General features: G+C 40.0%; 1 protein-coding gene across 1 annotated transcript in view; it reads left to right on the top strand.

Annotated features, from left to right (window-relative positions):
• The first annotated feature begins 14481 nt into the window (after positions 1-14481).
• BIRC6 (baculoviral IAP repeat containing 6) overlaps positions 14482-15152 on the top strand; it is a 171505-nt gene continuing 170834 nt past the window's right edge. The window contains exon 1 of the mRNA XM_035892009.1: positions 14482-14578. Within this exon, the coding sequence (XP_035747902.1) occupies positions 14482-14578 (97 nt within the window). The remainder of the gene's footprint in view (positions 14579-15152) is intronic.

Here is a 15152-nt window from a genome sequence, read left to right as displayed (position 1 = left end):
GGGCCCGGGGTGTCCCCTGGCGCTTGTTGTTCGAGCCTGAGCGCTTCCCACTCTTGGGGGCAGGGGTGCTCGTGTGGGCAGCGCTGAGGCGGTTTTCTTCTCTGGAATGTATTGGCGTGGTTACTAGAAGATTAAGTGGGGATGGAAGGCTGTGATGTATAGGGTTGTATCGGTTTTATTTTATTCTTTCAGGTGTTCTTGTGGCTGACATACCGTTGCACCTTCCAAAGATTAGAAGCAGCACGTTACGCAGGATAGGCAGGGTTCTGGTTCTTACTGATATGTGATACTGTAGTAATTTATTTATTGAGCCTTAATCTGGGATTGTTAAGAAGGCTTATTGCTTAAAAGTGGCACTTGTCTTAGAGTTCAGAATTGTTTAAGATCAAAATCCTTCCTAAAGTCATGTGATGGTACATTTTTATATATGCTTGCATAGTTCTTCAGGCTGCTGAGTACCGTGACTGTCTCTGGTGTTAGTAAGAGCATCCCTGCTATTATGTTAAGGAGGTGTGATTAGGTACTGCCTTTGTGGAGGCTAAGAGTGTAACATCTCCATAAGTATGGAGCAACTGTTTTTGTGGCGCATTAATGTTTTAACACTATTAATAAAGTAGTTCTGTAGAAAAAGATCCATATGCCATTACCAGCTTTTGTTCCTGGTTCATTAATGGTTCTTAAACTGTGGCACTTATCAGAATATTGGCGGGGGGGTGTTATTTGGTATATTGTGAGAACAGCCCTTGTCATAGGAAGTGATGCTTCTTACTAGTTGTGTGTTTCCATGTTCAGGTTCTCCTTACAGTTGTGTGCTGCTAGTGAGGTCTAGCTTTGCTGAGCGGTGGTAGTGAAGGGTTGACGTTTGCCCCCTGAACGTGGCGTAGTAATGGCAAGAATTGTACAGAGGTGCCATAGTCTAGGTAATATGTATACTTTCACCTTGAAAACCAGCAACTGTATTACAATGTCAGAATGAAGAGAAGAGGACAAAAATCAGTTATTTCCTTTCATAAGTTAAAGTCCGTACACTGTAAAGGGTAAAGGTTAAGTCTTTGGGGCGATTAAAAAAAAAAAAGTTTTGTGGAATTATTAAAAAACTGTCAGCTGCTTTTGTTGTAGATCACTTGTCTTGAAAATGAGGTTCTTGTGTGGTGTTTCCCTCTTTGTTCAGAATTCAGATCACTCTGCTTCTATAATTCCCGTTCTTCTACCATGCTGTCCCCTGAAGTGCTTTCTTATTAATAACTTAATTTCTGACTCTTCTTCAAGCTGTTGCCAGAGTTTGAGAATTGCCTTTAAGTTGTGGATGAAGAGGGCATAAGTCAAGGACTTAATTTGTGGTTGGTTGTCTGTGTAGGAGATGTTTAGTTCTCATGAACAGAAAAAGAAGTGAGCTGTAAATCAAAGCCTAAGCTGTTGTTTTACACTTTTCTATGATAGCATTCTTGCAAAAGATTTGATTTCGTATTCAAAATGCTCCTGGCAATTCTCCTCTGAATAGTAATTATTTAAAAATAACATATTGCTTTGCTTCTGTTATGTACAGTCATGTATACTTCCTTTAGTGTCCGTCTTCTCTGTGACAGCGTCGCTGTAAAAGATGGAGTCTACTCCTCACACGAAACAAGAGATTTCCCTGCAGTCTACCCAAATTTCATCAGTGCAGTACAGCTCATTATTAAGTTAATGGAAAAAAATGTATAACCTTAGTTTAGTTTGAAAAACTTTTAAGTTATTTTCCTTACAGATTCAAACCGGAATGCCTGTCAGAAATCTGGTTCATCTCGGCAGTAGGTGTCTGTTGGGGCTGTTAGCAACCGCATTCACTCTTGTTCTCTCCTTCTTCAGCCCTTCTTTGGGAAGAGGAAGAAAAGGGACTTCAACTGTTCTCTGATGTCTGCCCGCTCTGCGCAGTGTGAGCTCTTTTAATATAGAATAGTAGTAGCTGGACACTCAGACCTGTAGACCAACTGTGTCCCTGCTCCCTCCCCTGCCATAAATGACAGGTCAAAGGATATTGTTGCTTCAGGGACTTCTGGTGCTATAACTAAAAATAGAGTCCCTGGGAATTAAAACTGCTTCTCTTGGGAGACTGCTTGTCCTCCTTAGTAATTGGGGCTGCAGGTCTTTTGCCCTGCCAAAAGATTTATATTGGACAAAAATGCTGTTGCTCATTACAAAGGAAAACACAACATAGCAGGCCTCTCTTTCTAGAAGGCAGAGCAAGAAAAAAGGATCCCCCATCAAGGCAGGGGGAGGGAGGGGGAGAAAAGGAAACACCACCAAGCCTCAGCCTTGCTTTTATTTGCAGTCACAATTCACTGCGGCAATACATTAAGCTTTGAGCTCATTCTCAGTGAAAAGATTGAACCTGTGGAATACTGAATGGGGTAGAGCGGTGGAGGCTGCCTTCGTTAGAATGTAAATGCAGATTGCTTGCTTTGGTGTGTAAAAGAACAAGAGAAAAGATTCACAGCCAAAACACAGTTCAGTTATAGATTAGCTCCAAACGTTAGGATGTGGTCTCTGGTTTATGTGCTTCAGTTTCTTGTGTGAACATCAATGGTCTGATGTGTGTGATGAACGGGGGATTGTTCTTCTGAGCCCAACCTGTTGGAATCCAGTGAGGGTTATTATTGTTATCGTTTTACCACACTGAATCTTCATCAGATCTATCTCTTGAAAGTGTGTGATCATCTTTAATCTGTTTCCTGTATGAGCTCTGTAGGCCTATTCAGGAGGGCCAGGTGATCATTTGCACAGCCCAGAGTGTGGTCGTAAATAAAGGTACCACTGGTAAGGGGAAAACCAGGTGATCCTTTAACATTAATCTTTGTCTTACCTGGTCATGAGGCTGTCCCTTCTATTCTACCAAGGCTGTTGCACGCACACTATGCGTTTCAGAGAGCCAGACTGGGAGTGCAAGGGCTGTTCTGGTGATTACTGGGTATTACGCACTTCTGTCTGTTTACTAGTAGCGATTACTCAGGACTAGTTTTGAATCTGTCACGCAAGTCTATCAAGTACTTTATTTTCCCTCTTAGGCATTTAAGTATTTGTGTGCTTTCAGTTTCAAGTTGAACACTGGTAGCTGAAGAGCATGAATGATCGATCTCCAAATACAGCACTAAGGATGAGCCTTTTCCTCTGTCTCAAAAAACCAACTCCCCCAAAGAATCAAAACAAACTTCCGGAATAATCTCCAGTGACTCTCTTAGTCTCTCTTATGAGATGTTTGATTTATCAGTTCCTTCTATTTACAAATAAAATAAGAAAACTGCTTGAACTGAGAGAGCGCTGTAATTCCCAGAGAAGCTTGGCCAGGAACACAATAAGAAACTAAAATGTACTGTCCAATGGACAGTGACCATCTTGAATGTTTCTGGTTTTTTTTTCTAGCTTAATGTGGCATAGCAATAGCTTCAGAGCCTTGTTCGCTAAAATGCACAGTGTTTCATAGCTAAAGTCTTCTAAATTACTACAGAGGCCCTAACAGTAATCAAAATACAGACTTTTGAACCCATACAGCGAAGGATCCGTCCATTGTACGTATGTACCAGTTCCTGTAGGGGAAACGGAGACTCTGCATTATCACCAGAGGCCCTCAAACACTGTTCTTCCAGCAGAAGAATTTAGAAGGAAACAGATCCCAGTCCAGGAGGTTCACCTGAGGTGGCAAGTTCAACACCATTGTCTGTCTGTCTACCCTTTTGGGAGGTCCTGTTAGTCTTCAGCTGGATCACTTTGAATTATGGAGCCTTGGAAATCTATCAAGGGATATCCAGTTCTGCTTCTTTTTGATTCCTTTCCATGTGATGCAGGAAGCAAAGCAAGAAGAAAAGGTTCTCTTTAGCAGCTTGGAAGTCATAGAGGGAGTGTACACTTATAATCTCTAGGAAGAAACTGTTGGGATACTCTGCCATCCGAGTCTAGGCCTAAATTATTTGAAGACATCAGCAGTTTCAACTGTTTCAAGCTCACTGCAGTAATACCGCTCAAGTTGTCTCCTCAAAATTGGGGCGAGTTTCTTCATCTTCTTGGCTCTTACTTTCATTTGTCATGAGACAAAAAAATATTAATAATGAAGGCTGCTGCTATTGATACAGAATTTTCTCCTTGTTTATTTTCTCATTGCATGGGGAGTATTGCCATGTACCTAGTGATCTCTACAGCCCACCTTGCATTTGAGTATACTTGGATGACAATGCTAATCTGGGTAAAATATTTCTCAAAGAGATCATGCCATTTACGTGATCTTAAGGTCATTCATGAAGAGCCTTAAGCACTTGAAAAAACAGAGTAGTACCAATGAAGATTCTAGGCTGCTGTGTGCTCCATTTGTCTGCTAGCTTAATCGCAGTATGTCAGATATCCCTTCTCACTTGCCATGCGTCTTGCCAGACTTTCAAGATGGCATTAATTGATACTTCCAGGCTCTGTGGAAGCACATCTGGATTATCTTCTGCTGAAGCTAAAATAGAATAAAAATAGAGATTTGCATTTGCATTGCTGTGTTTATTGCAGGGATCCAGAAGTAACAACAGACAGTGATGCAGGCATATGTTAAGTTGCCTGGCAAGATAGCATGATATTTTTTGTTTGATTGACAGATCATTCGTATCTGGACTGATAGATTAATGGCTACCATTGCAACAGTAGTGCCATATTATTAAAGGTTGCAGAATGCTTTAATGTCAGCCCTCTGCGAATGGACTTTGGAGAAGGTCTTCTGCAGGAAGATGTATCTTGAAATGCTTCTTACTGACCCAAAGAGGAAATACTGTGCTCTGCATCAGGGGTTTGAACTTTGACTTCCTGCCGGTAATTAAGGTATTTCTCATTCATTTCTCGAATCTTCAGAAAAATACTGATTTTTTTTTTTTTTTTTTTTTTTTTCCAACCTCAGTGATGATTGTGGTCCAGCTTTGGTCCAGACAGCTTTTAATATGCTTATGTGATCAACCCTTCAGCTCAGTTCCCAGTCATGTTGTATACTGTATTATATAAAATGTAGAAGAAATTTGGCAGCAATATGTTCTGGCAGAGATAATTGATTAGTTCAAGTTCAGAACATTATGAAAGAAAGCAGGTAGATCTCTGTTGGATTGGAAATAATAGAAACACGGAGAAGGTTTTTGCTGTGTCTCGCCCAGACTAGTGATCTTTAGAAGCTGTGATCTTTTTACTGTTCTGAACATCATGGTGACCAGTGGTTTGGATCTAGTACACTCTCCTGTCCTGTAATTGGTCCTTTCTAGCCCACCATAATGTTAGCTGGCTCAGTAGAACCCCTTTCTGAGTCTTTAGTTATATTGTTTATACCAGTATTTTTATGGTTGCTATTGCATTGGTATCCATAACTTGAGCTTAAGTGGAATACAACATCTAGACAGAGTATAAGAAAAATCTGTCCTAGACTGAAGATTCACTTTAATTGTTTCTCTCAAGCTTTCAAAAACAATTATGTCTGATTTTTTTTTTTTTGATATGGTGTTGATCTGTTATTTCAGATTTTCTTTCCAAGTTACTTTCAAATCATGAAACAAAGCTGTCCATCCTTGCTGTTATGAGGATTCTTCAATTCTCCCTGAACAGTATGATGTCTTTCAGAAATGTTTCTTAGGCTGTCTTGGAGATGGAGATAAGGCTTACAACTGTATGGACTCTTGAACAACTTTTGAGCATACCAGTCTGTCCTAGCTCATGTTACGAGGTAGCTTGTTGCATGTTGTCTATTCCAGTGGCATCAGTAGCTGCTCACCATTTTTTTTTTTTTTTTTTAATTTTTAAATAAAAAATTTACATGTGGATCAGCTCACTTTCCTGATGGTTCTTAAGTGATGCCACAGTATTGCTTTCTGCTGTTAGAAAGCTGTCCTTTAAATAGTTAATGCTCTCTTAATTGCAGTGACTGCTTGCAGTCACCAGATGAGTGCTTATCAGGGAGTGGACGGTTCAAGAAAGAACAGCTATTGCCCTCAGTTCTTCCATTTGCGAAGTGTACATGGATACCAACACTTGCAGCTTCTTTTGGTTTCTGTGGGGTCAAATATTGGATTGTGCATTGGCCCAATGCCTTTGCTGCCTTGTCTTTGGGAAGAGCATTAAGATTTGGTGAGGACCCAGCGTACACTGCTAGACAAAGAGTAGACAGGAAGTCTGATATATGCAAAACATTTATTTTGAAGATTTGCATGCATGTTAGGGGAAAGAACACTCCGCAGATAAGGATGATGCACAAGAAGTGGGGGAGAAAAAAACAGGTTTTGTTTTACAACCTGGATTAAAAGTGTAATATTATGGAAGTAATAACTTATCTGTCATAACTGTAAACACCATTATGTTTAAAATTTTCTTGAGGTATTTGCTAGGGCTGTTCAGTGAGTATTTTATTGATAATTTTTTTGATGTATAACTTCAGAGAGGAGGGAATTTGCTTATCAATTGAAAATTAGTCTTGAAAATTAGTAGGATTAGTGAAAACATGTATCCAGTCTCAGGTTCTGGTTAATGAAGGCTTGCATAGCATACAGTCTGTCAGCAGTTCTTCAGTCCCTGGTACAGTTTGTGGAGGGAAAACTGTTTGTTCCACTGCATTTCTCTGACCTGACTGAGTGTGAAGCAATCAGGATCTCATCTTAGCATTTGGCAGCTGTAGGAGAAGAGTTTGATAAACTCTGTTTACTAGGCAACAGGCTACAGAGACTCTGTCATAAAAAATGCCTTATGGAAAGGAAGAGCTGGGAGGGTGAGGGATGGGTTGGAGAACTGATGGAGTGGCTGGATGACAATGGGGAAAAGGGTTAGGTAAGTAGGAAGCTGGGCAGATGGCAGTGAAGACTGAGAAGATAGGGAGTGTTTTACTGGAGAGCAAGAAGGCACTGTGGTTATTGTGGAGAAACACTGTGATAGACTTAGTTGACCTGTCTTCTACGGGAAGATTCATTTTGTGATGTAAATGATGACATACAACACTGCTCAGTAGACCTTTTTTAATAGTGGATTTTTTCTGTTCGGTTTTCTATAGATTTTCTAAATCAGAACTAACAAGATTAGCATTTTTCAACAAATAATCTTAGGTTCCCTCTCCATTCAATACAGAAAAAAGGGAAAGTCCTTAGTCTGAACTTTCTGAGGAACCTGCTTCGCATTATCTATAGAAGGAGCCTGGCAAGACCAGTTTTACAAGGCCTACATTAGCTTTTCTCAATGTACCCTTTTAGTGACAGAACTAAAGTTAAACTTACATTGTCACCGGGTTCAAATATTCCTACGCTGCATACAGGTGTCTTAAATGTACAAGGTCCTTCAATTTTTCCAGCTTCTCTAAAGAACTTGAAAAGGCATCCTAAGGAATAGTTTCACTTTTAAATATAACTTAAACATGAATGGATCTAATCTGTTCTACTTTAGCTTTCCTGTGTAGAAGCAGTTATTGGGAGAATGCGGGAATGCATTTAATTAATATGAAGCATTCCTAAGAATTTAGTGGAGTTGGAGCCTGGTGTACTGGACTCTGAACTAACTCATAATGCCAAAATGAGATCTTGGGGTTGTGCTAGAAATATGAAATACCAGCTAAACGCTCAGTAGTTACCATATAAGCAATTACTAGAGAAGTTGTCAATAATCCAGCTGAGAATATAAGCCTATATCAATGCCTGTATGTGTGCAATTTTGATATTTCCATCTCAAAAAGAGCGTAACAGAACTAGAAACTTAAGGTGTGGAATGGCTTATGTATGTGAGACAGTATTCAACCTGAAGATGATTGGGAATGGGGAAGTAAGAGAGCGAGAGAGGTTTGCAAAATTCTGGATGTGTGAGAAATGTAAATTGGGAGTTGATTGTCTCTTCTAGTACAAGAGCTCAGGGCATCAAAAGAAGTAACCGTGAGAAATAGTAAAATATGGAGCTCCTGACTACGGAACATTGCGGGTGCCAGACCTTTGTGGAATTGCAACAGCGTTGGACAAACCGATGGAAGAACAACTTAGCAAAGGTCATTATATAAAGAAGAAATCACTTTTGGCTCAGAAGGTCCTTGAGTACAAATTAGCAGGGGCTGAGAGCGTTACAGGAAAGTACCATTGTATACATATGCTTTCTTAAATTCTTCACCAACCACTTGGTTTAGACCGCTGTCTTGGACAAATTGTGGGGTTATGTGCATTTTCCTCTGATCCAGTATGATTGCTTCTGTGTGTAGTGTTCTATTTCCTTAAAAGTAATGTCAAAAAGAGAAAGGTAGGTAGTCACTCAGCAGTCTTAACATAGCTGTTGAACTACTGCTGCAGTAATGGAAAACTGCTGTTAGATTTCCTCTTAAACCCTTTTCTGTAGACTAAATGAGCCTAGTTATCTTAGTCTTGCTTCACATGCTGTGTGCTCCAGCCCTCTAACTGTCTTAGTAACCTTTCATGGGACTCTCACATATGTGCTGATACCTCAGATGGAGGACCAAAGCCAGACATGGTATTCTGGACGTGGGGTCAAAATTGCTGAGTAGAGGAGACTAATCTTGTCCCCTGTTCTACTGCCTGTGCGATTCCCTGTGTGGTAACAGTTTGTCGCTGCAAGGATGCGTTCCTGCATCTTGTTCAGCCTGTCCATCAGGATCCCCAAGTTCTTTCTGTCGGATTGCCACCTAGACAGTTGGTCCCCAGCTTCTGCTGATGTACGGGGTTGTATTCCATACCAGGTGTAAGACCGTGCATTTGCCTTTGTTGAACTTCAAGAGGCTTGTGTCAAGCCATTTCTCTGGCTTTTTGAGATCCTTTTAAAAGGCAGCCCTGCCATTTAATGCATCAGTTGCCCTCAGTCGCCTCTGATTTGGTGTCATCCACAGTCTTGCTGAGGGTGCAGTCTGTCCCATTGCCCAAGCCATCAATGAAGGTAGTAAACCATATCAAGCTTTGCTGAATGCTGCTCATAACTGGCTGCCAAGTAGGTGTTGAATTGTAAACTACTAACATGCGTGACAATCTACCCAGTTTTTCACTTGCCTTGTAGCCCACCCATCTTCTTTTGAGAACTTGCTGCTTCTCCCAGCCTGATGTTTTGGAAGCTCCTTACAATACTGGGGCTTGGGGGGGAGGGGGGAAAGCTAAACCATTTCCTGCCAAACAGTCTTGGGAGTTTAAAAAGGGCCGTAACTTGGAGATGTTTTCTCCTGTTACAAAGACTGCAGAATACATAATGGGTGAACTCAGATGCTCTAGCTGCTTTAGTGACCAAAAGGAACTGGTGGTAAAATTTCATCTGGCAAAAGTTCTTTGTTGTGAAATGCTGCAGTGGGAATTGCTCTTGAAGAACGAGAACTTCCTGTTACTGAGCTATGAAGTATTCCTTGCCTGTCTCTGGTTCTGGGTGGATGCTGTGTAATCTGGCTGCCTGCAATTTCTGAAAGACAACTTTCCCAAAAATTTTTAATCGTGGTTTTTCATTTTGAGAAGACATTGTCCTCTGTAAGGTGGTTGCAGGAGAATTGCAGGGACTTAAATTTCCACAACTTAGCTGAGTTTGCAGGATGGGTTGTAGAATACTTTGTGAAATCTTTAATAATTTGTTCTTGGAATAATGGTATGAAGTTCTGTGAGCAATTGCGTTCTGTACGGCATACAAGGCGGCAGTAAGGTTAGATACATGGAGATCTGAAACAACATAAAGAGCGTGGGCACAAAGAGCTCACAGTGTCTTCCTCTGTGTCTGTCTGTAGGGTGGAAGAGGACCCTATGCCTGCAAAGCTAGTGAGATATGAACTGCCTTAATCTCAGTGGGGTTTTGTTTATGTTCTGAAACCTTTTAAGTGTTAATGTTAGCTTCTGTTAGTAGTTGCTTGATCAGACACATCTAGTTAATATTCATGTGGCAGTCTCCAGTGCTTTGTCCCAGATAACACATCTTCCTACTCTAATAAGGATTATTAAAACCAGCTCTCATATAATGAAACTGATACTGAAACAATTCTGTTCTGTTTGTTGCTAAAGTGGAAGATGAACTGTAGATCACGTCTTGTTCTTGATTAACTAAATCCAGTTTTGGCAAAGAAGGGAGTTTGAAGGCACTTTGTGATGTTAAGCTGGGTATTTCTGCCTCCTTTAGCATTTGTGCTGTTCGGAGAGCATTTTTAGTTTTTTTCCCTGTTTGAGCTGTGAATGTGTTTTTGTTTTATTCAGTCATTCTAGACTGCTCTTCCAGGTGATGTGGCAGAAAGAGGGGGGGAAATCTAAAAGAAAAAATGTTGCTTGTTTATAGCTGGTTTAAGCCAGTCTACCTCATTTGTCTAAAATAGCAACTTGAACTTGTTTTCATTCAGTAGATTCCTTTCCATCCCTTCCTCAAGTCGGAGAATGCTTTTGTTTTGGGAAAGGAGGGACCTGTGGAGTGTCTTCATGGTGGCAGCAGAGTGCTTTGCTTAGGTGATGTTTGGAGCAAATAAGGGGCTGGGCCTGGACCTGGAAGATAAAACTGCACGGCTGAAGTTTCCACTGAAGATGTAGGTGAGGAGGAGAAGAGGAGGAACAAGAGAGAACTTATAGCTGATAGATTCAGAAATGATGAGCAGTCATGGCCTGGTGTTGCCATGCCTTAGCAGTCGTCTTGTTACTGTGCTCCCAAACGTTCATAACCGACATGTCTTTGGAAGCCACTGATTTAAGACCATTTAGAGACAACTTTCTCCTCTTTAAACCAGACTTGTAGTGGTTTGCTTTTTGTCCTCTTTTGTGTGAAAGTGTTACCCCTTGCAACTGATCCATAGTTGTGATTTCAGGTAGTATTTATTCACCATATTTTCCTGCAAATATAGCAAGTTAAACAAGTTAAACTTTAAGACAGGGTTGTTTGTTTGGTTTTTTTTTTATTTGTACTGTAGAACTTCCTCAAACTGCAAGTGTTCTGATATGCTTGCCTTGGCAAATTTGTGTTACTTGGGTAGCGTACAATGAGATGTTACACTTGCTAGCTGGATTTTTCAGTTGGTTTTATGATCATGTGGAACAGTAGCAATAGGAAAGGCACCCACCTCACAACAAATGAGGACAGCTGATACATATGGGTTTCTAATCCCAGGTACGTGTGAAAAATGTGTGAGAAGTAGCTGAGCAATGTTCTGGCAAGAAGCATTTTTGTCTAGTGGAAAGGATAGTTTTGCTGTCCGCTAACCTGGCTTCTGGAAGGAGAATTTCACACAGCATGTTACCATGAGTGATAATATCTCATAAGCTTGAAGCTTTACACCCACACTTCGCAACAGAGAGGAGAAAATTAGATTTAATTTTTAATTCTGACAGTAAATTTTAAGGACTTCTGCAGTTTTACCATTCCTTTCTCTTCAGTTTTAGGATTATCTTGCCTTTGAATAGCTTAATGTTCAAATCTGGTGATACAAAGTTAATAGGATAGATAGGGCTTTTGATCTCCTGAAACTTTATCCATTTAGCTTCCCCTTGTTGTAGTATTTTGAAATGAGTACTGAGATATTGTTTGGATATTCTAGTTTAAATTGGAAGTGCAAAAGCTGGTATCATTGCATGTAATGTGTGTGTTTTGCTGACCTGATGGGATTTCCTTTTCTCCAAAAATGTTACTTTAATTCTTAATCTAAAGACCTAGGTGCATTCATAGATCAAAGTTATGGATGTGCCTTTAGATATTTGGTTGGTCTTGGATTGTAGCATTATGGAGTTAGTGCTATGATGCATGTGTTTGCCACTCTCACTTTATAGCTGCAGGTAAAAGTTTTAGTTCACTGTAATGTAGAAACTATTGGGGTGTTTTGGCATGCTGTGCCTTGGGAGCTTCTTGTCAAGACAATTACTGACTTTGTGGTTTGTTTTAGTGCCATTCCTGGCTAGCAGTTTTCGAGATGAATTAACTTTTTTTTCGATATTAGAAAAGATCAAAGGTGTTAGTATCAACATTAACCTACTTCTCTTCATGATGGTGGCCATACATATTCAGGTGACAGCCACTTTCTCTTAAGCTCTAAAGCTTTGAGGCTAAAGCTATCTGTAGCAGAGAAATGGAGACAAGCTTTTGCATTCTACTTCTTGAAACACAAGGCTAATTCTCTAATTAGTTTGGTTCATCTTAATGCCTGCAGACAAGGTTACGTGCTGGTTAGACCATTATGTGTTCTCCAAACAAGGCTGTTTTCTGTAATATTTTTTGTAGGTCAGATTTTGATCACAGGAAATCACTGATCTCTGTTCTGTATTGTTTGAAACAAAGAAGGCGAAGGGGGAAATGTTCCTTTTCTCAAATTCTTCATTTCTGCAATCTGATGTTGATTTGCTTTTGTTTTAAGTTTTCAGGTTGCTAGTTCTAAGGTTGTTATAGATGACATACCATAAGGTATTACGCTATTGTGCTTGCACTGACAAAAGGCTTAATGACTTCTTTGCGGGTTGTTTTGGTTTTAATCCTAGATAGGTAAGCCGGAGATACTGGGAGAAGTTATGATCCACTTGTGCCAAGACTGAAAAGCAAAATTGTAAAAAAACTTTGAATGACACCACCCAAAATAAATTACAGCTGAAGGAATTAGGGCTAAAATAAGAAAAACAATTAGGTTTTGATGATCTCTCTTAAGTCACTTTGTGACTTTATGTGAAACTTTAGTGAAGATGCAGAGCACTACTTATTGCTAGTAAACAGGACAGGCAGGACATAATCTGGTAGTGCCACTAGTGGGTTTTTGAAAGCATACTGGTTTGTCCTTTGGGACATTGTAAAATGTCGATCCTGAGTTAGAAAGGACCCTTCTGCTAGTGCTTTGAGGATGATTAAACTTTTCTAGGCATTTCTTCTACAGTGGTGACTTCTTCTATAGTGGTGACTTCTAAATTCTTTAGTTTCCTGTTTCTCAGCCTGTGTTAATCATATGGCCAGCCACACGTGAACTATGATATGGTTTGTGACTAGTAGTAGGACCATCTTGAAATGTGTTTTCTGAAGTTCAAAGTTGAACTCCTAAATTTGCAAAACAGTGTGCGGACAGTTCAGAGGCTATTCAAAGTGTAAACCAGTCAGTTGCAGAACGGGTGCTGGAACGACACTAAATATTGATTGAATCATTTCCTTGGAAGCTCCATCAACTTAGGCTAGGTGAACTTGTTTTGTTTTTATGTGCTTTGATTAAAATACAACTGGCAATTGTAAATAACTTTCTAGAGGTAGTTTGGCCAATCTTTCTGTCGGTGTAACCAACCAAAACATTAACCAGCACAGTGAGAATCACAGCTGTTAGGCAATATATTTCTTGTGCTGTAATTATAACTTTTTGTTTTGTTTCTTAACGGAGCAGAAATACTATGTTGATTAGGCATGTTATCTACCTCATTAGTAATCTTCATCAGCTTCTAAAAATTGGGACTACTTATGCAGAGGATATTACCATGTCATTTGATGGTTTAGACATGAGATTTCACTAACTTCACTACAGAAATGATAAAATAAGAACAGTCTAGCCTGGGAAGCCACAAGGGCTGGGCCTCGTGCAGGCTGTCGAACTCCTAGTCTCATAGGGCACGAGCATACTCCTGTGCTTGACAGGAAATAAGGAAAGTGCAACAGTAAGTGCTCATGGTGTTGACACTGCCAGAAAAGGTGAGCTGCTCTTCCCATTTTCTCTGGGAAGGAGGAGGAGAGAAGTGATGGGTTAAAGAAAGTGTCCTGTAGTGATCCATCCCTTAGATCACACTGAATAGTCTGCAAACACCTCGTGAATCTACTGAGGTTTCTAGTTTATAGCATCAGATACCTTTCCGTTTATTTACATAATAGTTCCAGCACACTGTTGAAACTAATACTTTTTAAAGACATGAAAACGTGCATTTGAATTTTTGTCAAAATGGTTATTTTTCTGTAGAATGACTTACTTCCTTGCCTGCAGCTGTGTTGTCTGTATAAAGTCTTGAATGAAGAACTCCAATGTAGTGGCAAAAATACAGTTTGAAACCAGTTGATTTGCCATTCAGAGGATGCTTTTTTGTTAAGCTACGACTGACAACTTCACAACTATCAAGTGATTCCAGGGCTCTTGAAGTGTTTCTGGCTGTTAAAGCAATGATTACAATTGCAGTACACTTCATGCAAGCAAAGGCATATGTCCTATATTTTGAGAGTGTATGAGTCATTGTTTCCAAAATTTTGGTGAGAAGGGCAGCTGACAACTATTCTTGACCCGCATTTTTGAGAGAGGATACCACAAATGCAATGTGGTTGGATTGACGTGCCCTATATTTGGAGAAGTTTTAATTTCCATTTAACTATTATCAAAGTGTGAAGATGGAAAGCATTATGTAGCTGTCTTTATCTGGATGCTTTTATCTGGATGCTATCTACCTAAATGGTGATTTTTTAATTATTCATAATAAAAATCTTATCCAGTGTCTGAGGAAAGAGGAGAACAGGGACGGGACTTGATTAATGCAGAGTTTCATTTAACTCCTGTTCCTGTGCAACAAGAAGAGATCGATGTCGTTGATCCAGCGCTTTCAGTTTTGCCCTTTGGATGATGTGTCCGTACACTTATACATACAGTCTGCTTCTGTAGCAGCAGCTTACACTTTCCGTGAATTAAAGCAATTTGCCTTCTACACAGCTAGCGTATTACATGGATTTAGTTTTACAATCCAGCCAGCCCATTAAACATTTCTGGGGATAAACCCATTGCTGCAGCCTTCCCTTATTTGCCTGCTGACACTCTTCCTCCACCCCTGGCAAACTTCTCTAACCTGTTACTGACATCACGCGTGCAGCGCTGAGCAGAAATAAGCTACCTTAGTGTCTCAAGGAACACGTGTAGCATTGGCTCACGTTACCTGCTGTCCTTAGTTTTCAGAAGTTTCAGTATTGTTTTGCTTGATGAAATGGTGTTAATCAGCCTTAATGATAGTTTAGCAATTTTGTCTTAATTTTCATGCTGATTTGTACAATTGGTTTCTTATTATTGGTTGTCAGTTAACATCAAGTACATCAGGTGTTTATGCTAGGCTTGAAAACACTAGTTTAGGCCTCCTGATAGGAACAGGACTTGAATGGTGACTTCCATTATAAGAATAAAGTGGTTGTAGTTGTTGATGGGATGTATAGATTTTGGTTGTCTGGTTTTTAATGTGGGAAATATACAAGTTGTAGTAGCTAAA

This window comes from Egretta garzetta, unplaced genomic scaffold, assembly GCF_000687185.1.
Source record: "Egretta garzetta isolate BGI_Z169 unplaced genomic scaffold, ASM68718v1 scaffold54, whole genome shotgun sequence".
NCBI lineage: Eukaryota > Metazoa > Chordata > Aves > Pelecaniformes > Ardeidae > Egretta > Egretta garzetta.
This window is presented reverse-complemented; position numbering and strand designations above follow the sequence as displayed.